At 35.2% G+C, this 17022-nt stretch overlaps 1 protein-coding gene across 1 annotated transcript; it reads left to right on the forward strand.

Annotated features, from left to right (window-relative positions):
• The first annotated feature begins 5105 nt into the window (after positions 1-5105).
• ctdsp2 (CTD (carboxy-terminal domain, RNA polymerase II, polypeptide A) small phosphatase 2) lies at positions 5106-17016 on the forward strand. The gene is made up of 7 exons (XM_067370713.1): positions 5106-5630; positions 10201-10352; positions 11135-11236; positions 11426-11482; positions 12070-12162; positions 12332-12517; positions 15549-17016. The coding sequence occupies exons 1-7, from the start codon at positions 5570-5572 to the stop codon at positions 15672-15674; spliced, it is 777 nt and encodes a 258-aa protein (XP_067226814.1). The 5' UTR covers positions 5106-5569; the 3' UTR covers positions 15675-17016.
• Positions 17017-17022: the final 6 nt, after the last annotated feature.

Genomic DNA, 17022 nt, shown 5'->3' on the forward strand with positions numbered 1-17022 from the left:
CTGTAGAGCGCGCAACAGCGCCGCGTTTCCCGCGGTTAGATCAGCACATTACAATTCATATGTGCGCATCTTCCACACAGGACAGCAGTCCTGACTGGATATCTTCCCAAATCGTCCCTCTCTTTCATTTTCGTCTCGTTTTTATTCGTTGACGAAAATTAGAGTAGATTTTAGTCATAGTTTTAGTCATTCAAAACGCATTTTTATTTAGTCATCGTCTCGTTTTCGTCCGTGAAAAAATGTCGTTGACGAAAATTATGACGAAAATTATTCGTCAACGAAATTAACACTGGTTACGCCATTAGATGGCGGCAAAGACTGTCTTTATGAGTGTGTCAGTCAGTAGCAAAGACTTTTATATTGAAAAGACTGAATTGTTGTGAACACGGAACAAGACGCAACTGACAAATGCTTTGACTAGCGCTGTCAGTCACGGGAAAACCCTTTAACTGTTAAAAGGACAAGATAATACGTCGGACAGTTAAACAGTTTTTTTTAATTATGAACATAGGACTGACCTGAAGGAAAATGCTAAATCTGAATGCAGGTAATCGTTTACTCGATCTTTTTCTCAATACTCTTCTACATAATACAGTAAGCTTCAATGAACAACATCATAGAGTTTATGTTGCTAAGGGTGTTGTGTAGTGATACACAGAACCGTTGGGTGAAGCGGTCATAGCCGTGTTTTATCGCGAATAAAACACAGATATTGACCAATCAGAATCAAGGACAGGAACTAACCATTTTATAAAATGTAAATATCCTCTATTTTTAACTGAGGAAATGTCAAATCTCCTCGGAATTTCTTCTCGATTTACATTCAGTGAAATTCATTTCAATATGAAATTGTAATTGGGCACAACTATGATTCATTTTTAATTTTTGTAAGTACAATAAAATGTAAAAAACATCTACTTTCACTCAATTATGTTTTTGATAGATACTTTGAGTTTTAATTTAATAAAATCCTGACCGTGTTGTCTGCTATTTTTCTGGCCTGCACTACTGGTGTTGGCAAATAGAATAAATAGTTGCATTTTTATATCAGAATCATCTACACTCATTATATATTCTCACTGACTCATTAATTTGACAATGACTATTTTCTTAGTTTGCGGAACGATTCTTGTTGACATTTTTATCTGGTTCATTTCCTGTTTGGAAAGAAGCAAAGCAGATCACATCCTGTTCAGAGATGGACAACATTTTTAGAGTCGGTTAATAAATTAAATATGAATGTTCTATACCTTTTGAATTTCACTTCTGCACTTTTCTAACTTGACACTACTGTGTACTGTGAATACCTCTGACTATTATGATAAATTGCTTGCCATGTTCCTCATTTGCAAGATGATTTCACTAAAAGCCCTTTTACTAAAATTGTTTAATTGACTAATTATAAACGCTGATTAGAATCTTCACAATAAATATTATTTTTCACTTCCTGAAGTTTGTAGTATAACCACAAGGAGGCAGAAAAGTGTAAAAATTAATAGACTGTTGGTATGAGCATCATATGTGCCTCCAAACTCTATGACCTTAATAAATATTATTACATGTTCTTTACACTTATCTATTGCAAAATCCGATTTACCTCATACTATTATTCGCTGTCATCTTAAAATTCATGCACATCAGCAACCATTTTTGCAAGCATTACACATGCATGTCATTTCCACATTTCCACGCTCAATGCATCTAATGAGCATCATGAGCAACCAACTGGCAATCTTTAAATTATTAAAAGGAGTCTTTTTTCTGTCCAACAAATAAAACCGTCCCAAATAATGAAGTTTTAGCAGAGCCCTACTATAGGGTGTGGCATTGTGTAAAGAGCAGACAGACGGGTTTCAAGTACGGTGGTGGTAGAGAGAGCCTTTTTTTCACTGCTAGAGACTGTTATGTAAGGAGGGAGAGTCTTCCCACCTCCCCTCTCTGTTTTTGTTTTTCTCAATGAGCCAGGCTCTCCCTGACGCAGGCCCCTGCGCCTGTCCACTAGGCCCCTTTCCTGGAAACAGAGCCTGGCAGGGGCCACTCAGGGGCAGGTTTGGGTGGGTGGGGGAGAGAGTGATTGTGGGAGGGGGTCTCCTTCCCCTTCCTGCAAATCACATGGCTTCAGACTTGAGTCTGAGCCTTACAGAAACCTCAGATTTGGTCAATCTGGGCACAGCTCTCGTCGAGCATATGCGCTCAGGTCACTGAGTGCACGGACCGTAAGTCACTGAGGGTGGGGGGCTCTAGGCAGGATTAAGTAGCTTATATCCTGTTCACTGATTATTGATATGTACAAAGAGCCTGAAGACTGAATGAATCCTGAAGATATCTCGGCATTTCAACACTTGGACGTGCTATGTTGTGATACGACTGACTGTTTCCCATGTATCTTTTTAAAATCTTTTATTTACTATATTACTGCAAGACAAGTACCATTATATTTACTTAGAACATTACAGTAAATGTTATACTATTAAAATAAACAAATAGAAAATTGCTTCCATATTATATATTTAAATATATATATATATATATATATATATATATATATATATATATATATATATATATATATATATATATTTGTATTATACATATGTATATAGTGTGTGTGTGTGCTCGTGTTATTGTTTTTAAAGAAATTAATACTTTTATTCAGCTGTTCTTTTGAACTTTCTATTTTATTGTTTTTCTTTTTTTCTATTCTTAAACATCGATAATAATAAATGCAACTTGAGCACCAAATCAGCATGTTAGAATGAAGGATCATGTGACACTGAAGACTGGAGTAATGGCTGCTGAAAATTCAGCTTTCCATTGCAGGAATAAATTGCATTTTAAAATGTATCAAGATAGAAAACAGTCATTTTAAATTGTAAAAATATTTCACTTTTTTATCAAATAAATGAAGATTTGGTCAGCATAAGAGACTTCTTCTAAAAACAATCAAACTTTTGAACAGTATTGTATTTTTAAAAAAATTGAATGTATCTGATCAGTTTTCTTGTTTACTTGTCTTGATAAGTACACCATAGATGCTTGAGTCTTAGGGAACAGGTTCTAATTTCGCCCTGTCCTTGTTCAAGGCACCAATCCAGAATTGTAACCTTATAAAAAAACACAACAATCAGGTTGCCCTTTTTGGTTGGGGCAAGTTCTAAGGTTACCGTTTGGGTCTAATGAACTTTTTGCAGGCAGGTACAACTCCATGATGTTACTTTACAGATTTACAAAAGGGATCTACCTGTCTCCAGAAGATATCTGAGTTGTTAAGAGCCCAGTAAAGAGTCTTTGCACACATTTTCACTCTTTACATATTGCTTAAAATATATGAGAAATTGAACGAGTAATGGAAATATCATGTTTATGCATCTCTCCTGTGAAAACGACTTACACAAAATTACTTTATCGTTAAAATTAGCTTGTGAAAAGCATCCGTCAATGCTTTCTATCCAAATTATGAGTGACTGTAAACATTTTTTCAACCAGCTTAGTTGCGGACTTAATTTCAATATTAAGTCATTCTAGTGAACGCTCACATCTCGACTCGTGTTAAATCAGATAGAGCTTCATTAACAGTCTTTTTATCTCTCTGACCTGACCTCTGTGGAATGCTTAGTCGACAGGACAAACAAGGGGCACTGTCTACAGCAAGGAAGTGGCGTTAAAGTTTCTGTATCACATAAAAGCTTTAATTTGCAAAGAACTGAGAAAGCGCAGTTACATATATATATTAAAGCTAATTATGTTGCTATTAATGATGCAGAATTCTACATTTTACTGTCTTATCTTTTTTATTTCCTTCTGTAAAAAAAAATATGCGATTGAAACATTTGATATTGTGATGCATTGCAAACCCAAGTGCTCTTTGGTGATCCCATGCCTTCCACTGCAGAGTTGCAAAAAACACTTTTACAAAAGCAGAACATGTTTTGGAACGCTCTGGCTTACACTTATTTTAGTCACATATCTGACATCTGCGCAACTTCCACATTTCTGTAAACAGTGGTACCGTTCTTGTTTATGTCTTGGTTTTGTGGTATAGAATTGGTCCCGTTTGGGAATAGAATAGATTTCCCACATAGGAGTTCTGGGCAGTACTCCAGCTGGTAAAAACTCTGTGACTCTTTCATCACTTACATTTACCATTATTTTCCTCTTTTCTCTTGATTGAAAGATTAAAAAAAATATTGAAATAAGGGAGCGCAACTTTTATTTCTGTTTGAAAACATATGCACTAAATGCCACCTTGACTATTAAACAAATGTGCAACATTCATGGAAATTCTTGAGGTAAATGCAGCTGCACATTTTTTGTACATAATTAGTTGCATCATTAAATTATCACCTAAATGAGTTGGGCAGGTCAACATTACACTTGCATTAATCTGCGTAATTAAAATACAGCATTCAGTGCTCAGTTTATTTGTAATGTATTATTCAAAACAACTTTGATATCATTTAATTAATAATTTGATTGTGCTCTAGTTTATTTATCATACACTAAAATGCCACTTTGTCTTTTAATACACATTGTCTTTTAATGTTAGACTGTTTTTATTATTATTATTATTAAATTGCCTATTTTAGCACAAAATCTTCAGGTTACTCAATTTGTGAACTAACAGATATGAATTGATCAATATATAGCCTTAATTAATCCTCTTCATCATCATTATCATCACAACTACACTGAGGAGGAGGAGGAGAATCAGTAGGAAAATGACTAGGTGGATTTGGTGTGATGCATTTTGAAAACATGGGATTTTTTTTCAGATATTACTAATTCGATCGCATCACTCGATTCCCTTGCAATTTCCTCATTATTAAATTAGCATTCCGACACTGTAATTTAGATTTAATACGACTACAGCTTCTGAATACTGATTTGCGACAAAACCAGCACTGGAATGTTTTCGGTGTGGAGTGTGCAGAACAGAAGAATGCTTCAGCTACTCCCACTTCCTGGTGATCCAATCCGAAACGACCAGCTGTTTCAAGGCGCCCCTCCGAGTCCGTCCAAAGCAAAACAATACACGGAAAAACATAAAAATTGTCAATTATCGACTATTTTCGCGTCTTACCTTCCTAAATTATACGTCTGAGCGAATTGGTCGTGTCTTTTTTGCAACTGCTGTTTTGGATCTACCCCAGTTACGGGGTTGTTTATCTGTAGTAAGGGGAACTTGAAACCGTCCTTGCCCCATGTCCTCGGTTGTTTTTCTTCTTTCGCCTGGATTCTCCATGTTGTTGGAGAAAAAGTGAGGGCTTTACCTAGACTAGTGGGGGCTATGGATAAATATACGAGCGATAAAGTAAACCGAGACGCGAAGCCTAGAAAATAGCACATAAGATAAAACAAAACAAAGTGTCATGCCCCTCCCATGTGGAAGAGAATAGAAGGCGGGAATAAATAAATATCACAATAATTTGTCGCCGTAGGTTTGAGATATTTTTGATCGAACGGAAATTATTCATTTCAAGCATCGCTAGCTTTTAATGCCACTAAATGCGGACCGACTGTTTGTCGCTGGAAAAGGTTGGTTGGACGTTGAGGGTTGTGCGTTTGTTAGATGGAAAGTTCTATCATCACTCAAGTGCAGAGAGAGGATTCTCGGTTGCCTTCGAAAACAGGTAGGCAACGCAGTGTCACATGCTAAATGGTGATGTTTCAGCGCTGTCAACTCTTTCACATATTGGCCGTTATCGCGTCACACTGTTCGATGTGCGATTCGAACATGTTCGATGCTCGCGCTGTGACAGTTATTTGTCATATTGAGCTGATTGACATGTCACGGTCGCGAGCGGAATTCGTCAAGTTCCAACCGTTGGAACTTAACGAATTCCGCTCTGAACAGCGAAATGTAAATAAGCTCAATATCACAATTCAGGATATATATATATATATATATATATATATATATATATATATATATATATATATATATATATATATATATCGTGTGCGTGTCCGCTGTGTTTTTGCATAAATCTCAGTGTAACTTAATTTTTATTATTTACATGCTGTTGCAGACAGGCATTGCTGAATGTTTACGTAATATGATCAGTTTTTAAAAGGATTTTAGACGATGTTTTTCTCTCTAATATTTTTTCAGGTGTTTTTTTATATATATATTTGGGTACCTTTGTATGTTATTAAACTATGATTTTCTATTTGTGTATTATTATTAATTTATTGACAGTTTCTTTACACAATAGATATAATTCTGATGTTTGGTCATTTTTAAAATGTGTTACCAATTTTAATGCGTGTTTCACGTAAGACACTGTTGTTTCCTCTTCTGTGGACGTCGTTTCATCGCTTGGTTAATGGATAATTTGAGTGACATGTTGTTTTAACGTTATGCAGATTATGTTTCAAAAACGTTTTTTGTTTAACCGACTTACCCACACTCGCGTATCTCACACTCTTACTGAAGTAAAACTGTACAAAACATCGAGTTGAAATGTGAAAAACATCGGCCTAATGGAGAGCGCAAGGTGCCGCGCTGGAATGCACAACACACCCCTCAGCACACGCCCTCCATCTGCCGCGCGACGCGTCCATTACACGCGTTTAAACCTTAACGGTTAATGAAGGCCTTATCTAGATGTTTAACGACGAGTAAAGGCTACAGTGTTGTGCAGAAAATAACCATTATGCGGAAAGTAACCATTTTGTAACCTCTTACTCACTACCTGTCGGGCCAGTCTATCTCCTCGCGGTGTTTTGGCCAGTGTTTATCTTGTGTCTCGTCAATATAAGCAGAACTGTGTGCTTATTTTAGATATGACGCAAATACGATATAAACATCGGTCGTTCCAGTATGACCATATTTAACTGAAGTCAGTTTGGCTGTTACTACAGATGTCCACGATATTACTGAATTACGAGCAGCCATGAAAATACAAGTCTGCAGAAATTCATTGAAGACCCTTTGAACTTATTTTGTACTTGGCTGGCATCAAGTATCTAGTGTCCAGACTTTATTTTTATTTAGTTATTTATTTATTTGTGGCCATAACTGCAGAGGCTTTCAGGAATTATGGTGCTCAGGATGTGAACAGATGCATTGGTGCAAATGTAAGGGTTAGGGTTTGTGCAAATATTATATTTTAATAACTCTGAAACTGTCAAGTGGTGTAACCAAGTAAAAAGCAACAATTTTTTTCTTTTCACCTTGCAAGTGTACTTATATTCAATAACATCAAAAACATTTTCAAAGATATTTTTCATGGTAAAAACAGAATATATTTTTGAGTCTTAAACATCAAAAAGGTGCTTAAAAATGGTCTAAAGTATGTTTTTAACAAACTAAATGTTTGCAATTCACAGCCATCAGTGTCTAAAGGGGGGGGTCTGTTTTATGACATGACAACAAAATGGCTTCCCGCTTGTTGTTATGCCACACTGACTTTAATTTGTCTGTCAGAAGTTTTTCAAAATAGTACTAATATTATTTTGGATAAATAATAATGCAATACGAGTACTTTTTTTTTTTTTTTTTTTTTTTTTAAGAATTTAATCATTTTAATTAATTAAGTTTTAATTTAATTAAACTATTTTCCTTTTTTTCTTACAATCTCTAGTTACATTACCTAGACATTTTTTACCTTAACCTCCACAATAAAATATCAAAATTCATTTTAATTCAGAAATTGAAAACATGAAAATATCATAGAAGCCATGTATTTAAGCCATTTCTGTATGAACTGCATTTCTTCTTTCAAGTAACAGATTAGATCTGTACAAAAACATGAGTGTCACATCATTGACCCCTCAAACAGATACCAAATGCAAAGAATGTTATGTTTATGTAAGGTCCTGTATATATATCTATCTATATATATATATGTATATATATATATTTATATCTATATATGTGTATATATATATATATATATATATATATATATATCTTTGCTATAGTGACTTGTGGAATTAGATTAAATGACTTTGTTGAATATATTGCATTAATAGTATTCAAATCAAGCAAGGACTCGGGTTTAGAAATTTGTAATGTAGTAGGCTATTATGTCATTAGCTGAGCATCCATCAGTATCCAGCTATGGTTTAGTTGATGTACTTCATAATGGAGTGAAAATGCAACCCATGAATATAGGCAATGAAAAACAATGCTTAGTTGAAATATAATGGTCAGCCAATATGGATGTTTTTCAACAACCAATACTGAGGCTGATAGAGATCAGTGTGACAGATGGCCAATATATAATGTAATGATAACAAATGAGATGAACAGAAAATTTGCTCTATCCAAACATAGATAATCTCAAAATGACCAAATATTTTATAAAACCTGATTGTAATTGCGGTCTGTCATTATTAAGTCACTATATTGTGTGCTCTAAGAGCTTAGTGAATTCTTATTTTGAGCTTTTTTTTTTTTTTTTTTTTTTAAGAAATTGGAAACATTTAAAATGTTTGCATTAGAAATGCAATTAGTTTAGGCCATTGCTCAGGCAGCAATCTGGCTGAAAAAAAATGGCTTCCATATGTATTGGTAATACTTTATGGCCAAATCTAAGACCTTTTTTCTAGGAAAACGTTGCTGCTGTTATGCCAGTGTTCGATACATGCAACACAAAAAAGTCTACGTTAGCTGGTCTAATTACAAATATCAAGAATTTGTTATTGTTTTCTTAACAGATTCCTTGGACTCCAGTTACACACAATCCCTTGAAACTCAAATCCATGCTTGCCATTTAATTTACTTTAGAGATCTAGGAAAATAAATGACAATTCACCAAGGATGAAATTAGTAGCTGCTAGATTTTTAGCATTTTTCTTTTGTTCATCTGCTTTTTGGGAAATTGATTTTGAGGGAAAAAAAAACACTCTCATTTGATTAGATCTGAACAGAAGTGTAATAGCTAAAAACACTGACCACTTAAAAGCTTCTAACAAAACCTTTTGACGTCCTTAACAAAACACTCCGCTTACAAAGCTTGACAATATTGCTTTATCCATATGTGACATATGTTTGAATTCAAGGATACATTTTCCTTGTACTCCATTTCCTGAGTCCTTTTGTTAAGCAGGGCGTTATCAGAGAGTGTACAGATGGGCAAATACAGCACAGAGTAAATGATGACGAAGGAGGCCATTTTCTCTCATCCTCCCTCTGCTGTACATGCTGCTCGTATGTTACATAAGATGATTCCTATGGCTACATAAGTCCCCATAGGGAACAAGAGGGAGAAGAGGAGCCTGGGATCAGCCCCTGCTCATATTATGGTCAATTCCTTCAGCTGAGGAAAAAAAAAAAAAAAACCAGATTACTAGTACTGAAGTTACATCACCATAGGAATAAAAAACAGATTCTAATCACTGCATGGCGTACTTTCATGTTGCAAGAGCTTTTATGCACATTTTTTCATTTTTTGCTTCCTTGGGAATTTCAACAGGCATGTCTGAACAAAATCACGTTCCTCTTACATGCAGATATTTGCAAGCAAAACTATGCAGAAGCCCCCTAAATATGCAAGGAGCCCCTGAGTAATGCACAACAAAGCTCACTACAGATGTCGTGTTACAAAAACATAGCTCTTATTTCTATGGATCGGAGTTATGTCTGTGGCGTATGCACTTCGAGGGCTTGTTTCTGCCAGACTCTTCTGTGATGAAATGGCAGCAGCAGTGTGTGTGTGTGTGTATGTTTTGCTCTGAAGGTACAGCTGAAATGTGTGGGCTTTCCCGCCCTCTGAGATTATATAACATATACCAGCCGTGGCCAGCACTCTCATTTAAAACAGATTTTCTGTTTCTGTGCAACGTGTGCCATCTCTGGAGAGGGGCGGCTGAGCATTTGGTCATTTTGATGTTGATAGGCGCCGCATTTACTGACGAAAACATACATTTCATTCCAGTGCTCTGAATTATTTAATAGATCCGTCAAGCCTCAGTGGCGCATTCGATGCAAATGTATCTAGCTGATTGGCGAATGTGAATTTAAGTTTTGTTTGTCATCTATTGGAGACCAAAGTGGTTAATTGAAAATATTTATTAACATTTACTAATGCACTCTGGGTGGGGTTTGACAGCGCTTAATGGGATTCAAGTGGGATTGTTTATAAACCGCGCAACATGAGCCTTTTTATGATATGTTTATGCCATACAATTATCAGCGGGACTAATATATGCAAATTATGCATTTAAAATTGAAAATGTATTGTTTTCATACAGATCAGGTGAATAAAAACTCACCTCAGAAACCTGGAAGTCGGAATATCTTCAAAAAGCTCATCTGTTGCCTTCGAGCTCAAGATGCCCAACTGCCAACATCACCTACCCATGATGCCTTGCTAGCACCTGAGGACAATGGGACCATTGCCAAAGTATTACAGGAACCATTAATCAAAACTTTTCGTTAGTTTGTATCCTTGAAACATAAAACAAAGATTTTAAAGATTAAGCAGATGTGTAATGTGTTGCGAATGTTAGTAATGTGTACAACTGATGTCATTTCACAAAAAAAAAAGTAAATTAACAATGTACATTGGTAAATTGTAGATGTCTGTTTTATTAATAAATAATATTTTTAAAAAAATATATTTTTTACATTTAAATTAAAGGGATAGTTCACCCAAAAATGAAAATACTGTCATCATTTACTAACCCTCATGTCCGTTCCAAACCTGTATAAATTTCTTTGTTCTGTTGAACACAATGGAAGATATTTTGAAGAATGTGGGAAACTGAACTGTTCTGGGGGACCCTTGACTCCCATAGTGTCCAATGGACTCCCAATGGTGCCCAACGCGACCTGGTTACAAACTTTCTTCAAAATATCTTCCTGTGTTCAACAGAACAAAGACATTTATACAGGTTTAGAGCAACTTGAGGGTGAGTAAATGATGACAATTTTCATTTTTGGGTGAACTATCCCTTTAAGCAATGCAAATTAATATTCAATAAAAATAAAATTTCATCATATATTTGGGTAGATTAATACAGAATATTAAATATAAAAACTGAAGAATTATAATCTGGATGTGTAAAATTATAAAATATGTGCTATAATTTAAGTTTATGTATAACAAGCAGTCCCATTTATTTATTTTGCACTAGAATATAATAATAAAAAAATAATAATCATGTGTTCTGGTCTCACCTGTAGACACCAGGAGAGTGTCTGCTGCCAGCAGTGACCTCTCAGGACCAGGGGAAGATCTGTGTGGTCATAGATCTGGATGAAACACTGGTGCATAGCTCATTTAAGGTACACACAGTAACACTGATTGATATTGTAAATTTGACATTATAAGGAAATACTGTATAACTCAACATTTAAGAATAGATGCATATATGAAATGTTATCCGTTCGATAACTATAACATTTGCAACAGGGTTAATAACAGTTTCTCACCCCACCAATGTTTTTAACCATATCCACATTGTGTTTTTGTAGCCAATAAGCAATGCAGATTTCATTGTGCCTGTGGAGATTGAGGGGACCACACACCAGGTGAGATCTGATAAATGTTTGTGTATGTGAGAAACACCAGTAATCCCCTGCCAGTGTGCAGTGACTTGAAGTGTGCAGGACATGTGCTTGAGGAAACAGTGGAGATGTTGTTCTATATTCAAAAGTGAAGGATGAGCACCATCTGCTGGACTGATGTGAGAGCAACACTTGGTGGATTGTGGCGTCATATTGTGTACAACCACAAGAGGCGATATTTGCCCATTGATTCTTTTGTTTTACTCCCAAAACCATGATAGAAAGTAGTGCAACTTAAAATGTGTCGCATTAAAATATTCCCTAAACCTTTGTTGTTGTCGCCCACTTTTTTTTAGGGAAAATCTGCATTTGGCCTCTGCCTGGTTCAAGTAATCCAGGATAGGTTAGTTCCCACTAGTACGGCCTATTCTTGATTACTTGTTTCAGGAGGATGCTACGAGCAACAGCACTAGAAGCGCACTACACAACATTTTGTGATTTTTTTTATTTACAGAATTTAAAAAAAATAGACCCTGAAGTCTCTACTCTAAATGTAAATGATGCATTAAAATACATTAGTCTCGTATACAACATACTCATCTGTGTTTTAGGTGTATGTGTTGAAGAGGCCATACGTGGATGAGTTCCTCCAGAGGATGGGAGAACTGTTTGAATGTGTTCTGTTCACTGCCAGCCTTGCTAAGGTATCAAAACATGCATCACATGTCTTGTTTCTTTAGGAAAATTGTAGAAATTGCTTACTAGATGCTGGTTAGTTAATGTTATAGAGTTATGTCCTTGTAGTGTCAGATTTATTTTCTTCTGAGTTTTCCTTAACTCATCCCTCCTTCTCCCCACTCATGGCTTTGGTAGTATGCAGACCCGGTGACCGACCTGCTGGATCAGTGTGGCGTGTTCCGGGCGCGGCTGTTCCGTGAATCTTGTGTGTTTTATCAAGGCTGCTATGTTAAAGATCTGAGTCGCCTCGGTCGTGAGCTCCATAAAACCCTGATCCTGGACAACTCCCCTGCCTCCTACATCTTCCACCCTGAGAATGCTGTGGGTTTCACTGTCCTGCTGCTGTTTAGCTTTTTGATAATCCCTACCTGTAGATTCTCTTCTTGCTATTTAACACTTGTGTATATTTCACTGGATTTGACATAATATTCAGTGGAGTCCAAAAGTCTGACATACATGTATGTATGTATGTATGTATGTATGTGTGTGTGTGCATAGATATATATATATATATATATATATATATATATATAGTATAAGGGCTCAACATTAATGCTTGTCCAGGACAAGTGGATTATTTTGAAGGGGCAAGTGAAAGAGAATTTTAAATTTTAGACCGCCGATTAAAACTTTAAAATTAACAGAAAAATAAATAACTAGGGCATCACCAATACGCGAGAATGATTTGATTTTATTCCATTTAGTGTAAGTGGCAATTGATAGAGGACACTAATATATAATGTACTGACGGTAAGAGCAGAACCATAGCATCTCACAGCAACACTTTACTGAATGACTTAGCGTTTTGAACAAATCGGTTGAGTCAAAGATTCAATGACCCATTAGGCTTGTTCAAAATGAATCGGCACTGCCCAGACCGATCGGCGTATGACAAAGTACTTTAAGAGTGTTTCAAAAGCATAAGGAGTTGTATGCTCTCCAATCGCTCTCCTGGTACTTTGATATCATACGCCAATCGGTCTATGCAGCACCGATGCATCTCTAACAAGCCTAGTATTAAAGGGTTATTTCACCCAAATATTTATTACTCGCCCTCATGCCGTTCCACACCCGTAACACCTTTGTTAATCTTCAGAACACAAATTAAGATATTTTAGTTTAAATCTGATGGCTCAGTGAGGCCTCCATAGGAAACAATGACATTTCCTCTCTCAAGATCCATAAAGGTACTAAAAACATATTTAAATCAGTTCATGTGAGTACAGTGGTTCAATATTAATATTATAAAGCAATGAGAATATTTTTGGAGCGCCAAACATACCAAAATAACTTATTTAGTGATGGCCTCATTTCAAAACAATGCTTCAGGAAGCTTCGGAGCACATATGAATCAGTGTATCGAATCAGCTGTTCGGAGTGCCAAAGTCACGTGATTTCAGCCGTTGGCAGTTTGACACGCGATCTGAATCATGATTCGACACACTGATTCGTTTATGCTCCGATGCTTCCTGAAGCATTGTTTTGAAATCGGCCATCACTAAATAAGTCATTATTTTGTTATTTTTTGCGCACCAAAAATATTCTTGTCGCTTTATAATATTAATATTGAACCACTGTACTCACATGAACTGATTTAAATATGTTTTTAGTACCTTTAGGGATCTTGAGAGAGGAAATGTTATTGCTCCCTATGGAGGCCTCACGGAGCCATTGGATTTCAACTAAGATACCTTTATTTGTGTTCCGAAGATTAATGAAGGTCTTACGGGTGTGGAACGGCATGAGGGTGAGTAATAAATGAAAGAATTTTCATTTTTGGGTGAACTAACCCTTTAAACAACTGCCTCATTCTTGAATGAATTAGCCATTTGAACAAAACGTGTGAAAGAATGATTCACTGGGAACTCATTGATTCACTTATTAAGATGGTAATTTGCCGCCACCTACTGGTGGTTTAGTTTCATGTTTAAAAGTATCATTCTTTCTCACAGCAGCTGAAATAATTAAAAATCATTTTGATGGCGGATTGTAATCCAGAAAGGTCCAAATGACAACTGGAGATTCAGCCGTAGACAAAAGCACAAGACTTCGGACTGCAGAGTGGCTAAAGAAATGAAATCTATGTTAACAGTCTCAAAATGTTGATGTTGTTAACATTAACAAGAGAACAAAGTATAACAATAATAATAATTTGCATAGTTTGACGTGATCCGAGCTAAGTGTCAAAATCACTAGATTTAATCACATTGGTAGCAAGATTTTTTGTAATGCTTTTTTTCTCAGTTGGTCAGAACAAAAGTGGCAGACATGTTACTTGTTCAGATGATATTTTCCAGTGAAAATTCTTATTTTGGTCATACTTCCAAGACGTAGATTCTGAAGTGTAGTATCCTCACCGATGTGGTGACTGACAGCAAACATTAGATTCATAACTAAGGAGTTGTGCCGATCCACAACCTACGTAAAAAGGACAATTCCGCAAACAACTGCAATTGCAAGTTTCAAACAGAGATGGCGCCAAAGAGGCAAAACTTACAGACTGCAGCTTTAAAATGATAGATGAAGCATACATTTAATAAGATAAGGGGGAAAATGCCTTAAAGGGTAAATATCACAGATATGCAGATTTAAATATGTCAAAGCTGATTGAACACTGATGAGAATATTACTTCAGAATTAATTATATTTACAACACAGAAAAAAAAATTTCTGGAGTAGCAATTTTTATATATATATAAATTATATATATATAAATTATATATATATATATATATATATATATATATATATATATATATATATATATATATATATATATAAAACAGAAATTAATTTTAAATTGTAATACAAGTTTAGTATTACTGTTTTTGACCGATCAAATAAATGGAGCATTTGTAAACATACTTTTCCAAAACCAAAAAAAAATGACTGATTCAAACTTTTGAACAATAGTGTATATATCTAATATATATAAACAAATATATATTCTATTCTAATATATATATATATATATATATATATATTTTTTTTTTTAATTACAATATATAGCTTATATACATTATCAAACATGTATGTTAACAAATGTTCAAAAGCTTTGAAATTATATTAGAAATTTTCAGAATGCCATTTATCAAAATTTTATTTTGAATTTTGAATTTTATTTCTCAGATTTTCAATGCAGTCTTAGACTTTTGGACCCCACTGTATATGTAACGAAATATTCTTGTACCACCATCTGAACTATGTACATTTAATTTACTAAATACACTAATATAATGATCTTCCTGCTTTTAAAATACATAAACCCAATAGATTTAAATAATCACAAAATAATTATATTATTTCAACCTAGTAATCTAGTGGCATAGAATAACCTGTGTGCCTTTAACAGGTTCCTGTACTCTCCTGGTTTGATGATTCAGAGGACACTGAGCTGCTTCACCTCATCCCAGTATTTGAAGAGTTAAGTCAGGCTGATGATGTCTACAGCAGACTCGAACAACTCAGGGGTCCATAATCCCTACACCACCAGACCAGGACAAACCTCCATGTTGTGTAGCACTGACTGCCAATCACACACACAAGCGGCTCATGACATTAGACTCCGCCTTCTGACCTGAAAACAAACACGAAAGCTCATAATTCTGCTCAGCTCAAAGTATATGCAGTTCTGCTATATGGTTTGAGGGACTTTAAACAGTTAGTGATGATAAATATTGTGGTCAGAGGTCAGCTTTGTCTCAGTCAATGAGCTTGCCTTTTGCAATAACAATTTACAGATTTTATATTCCTTTTTTACTTTTATATTTTTTTGTTATTAGAATTTTTTTTTTACGTTTATAATGACATCCTTTGGGAGATTAAACACTTTGCAAGGTCTAATCAAGTCATCAGTAATCCGCAACTGTATTTTGTTATACAGCTCATAAAGCACAAACTTTCAGGCCAATCTCTATGCAAGTTCTACCTGAATTCAACCTCACTTTTTTAATCTTTAGCATTCATAATCATCACTTTAAAGGAAAACTAGTGTTGCTAATGTATTCCAGATTCCAGTGAAATGGCACAAATGGAATACACTTTGTTTTATCCAACATGCTATGCATAGTTTTTCCATAAATGCAAATGTGACTCTTTGTTTCTCCAAACAGTCTTATTACTTTACACAAGGCCTTGTTTAGACTGCACACTTCTCTACTGTCGCTGAAGGGCGTTAACATGGCATTAAAATACCCGTTTTACAGTTTTATGTGAATTACAACTACATACCTTGACACTTCCTGTATTCGTCTTAAAGTGGCCTTATCTCTGCTTCAAGTGTACTTGATAGGGTTTTATTATACGTGAGGAGCAGAATTAATACCACCGAATGAACCAAAGAGATTTATCTTGTTCAGTTACTGTCCTTCTCTCTGCTGTATTTATGCAGACAATTACTTGTGCTGGCATTTGTGTGTATATTTGGTTGAACTTGAAAATGTCCATCTTTGTATGATACATCTTTGAACTTGAAAATGTCCATCATTGTATGATCTGTTGATGCAGACCAGATGCTCCACTTCTGTACTTCATCTTATATTATTTAAACATTATCATGTTTATATTATAAGTTCTTACTGTAGCACAAATATTAAAAATGGCCGTGATTTTTTATAAACACAGCAGTGTTCGAAGGGCAGATTATCGCCTTTTGGTTCAAATTTGCCCTGATAAGGTCTGTGTTGTCATATTTTTGACTTTTGTATTGCCGACAATAAATTTTTTTCTGTGCAACATTATGTAAATCTTTTCTTTGCATTCTCTCATTGAGTCATCATAAGCTGTTATAATTACACAGAATTCAAAAATTGCTAACATCCACTTTT

Source organism: Chanodichthys erythropterus, chromosome 20 (assembly GCF_024489055.1).
Source record: "Chanodichthys erythropterus isolate Z2021 chromosome 20, ASM2448905v1, whole genome shotgun sequence".
Classification (NCBI taxonomy): domain Eukaryota; kingdom Metazoa; phylum Chordata; class Actinopteri; order Cypriniformes; family Xenocyprididae; genus Chanodichthys; species Chanodichthys erythropterus.

What these genes read in the sequence shown, in the direction of transcription:
- ctdsp2 (XM_067370713.1), top strand. Translation starts at nt 5,570, where the DNA reads ATGGAAAGTTCTATCATCACTCAAGTGCAGAGAGAGGATTCTCGGTTG. An exon ending in ACAATGGGACCATTGCCAAA is followed by an intron (nt 10,353 to 11,134) that starts GTATTACAGGAA and finishes TCTCACCTGTAG; the next exon opens with ACACCAGGAGAGTGTCTGCT. An exon ending in TGGTGCATAGCTCATTTAAG is followed by an intron (nt 11,237 to 11,425) that starts GTACACACAGTA and finishes GTGTTTTTGTAG; the next exon opens with CCAATAAGCAATGCAGATTT.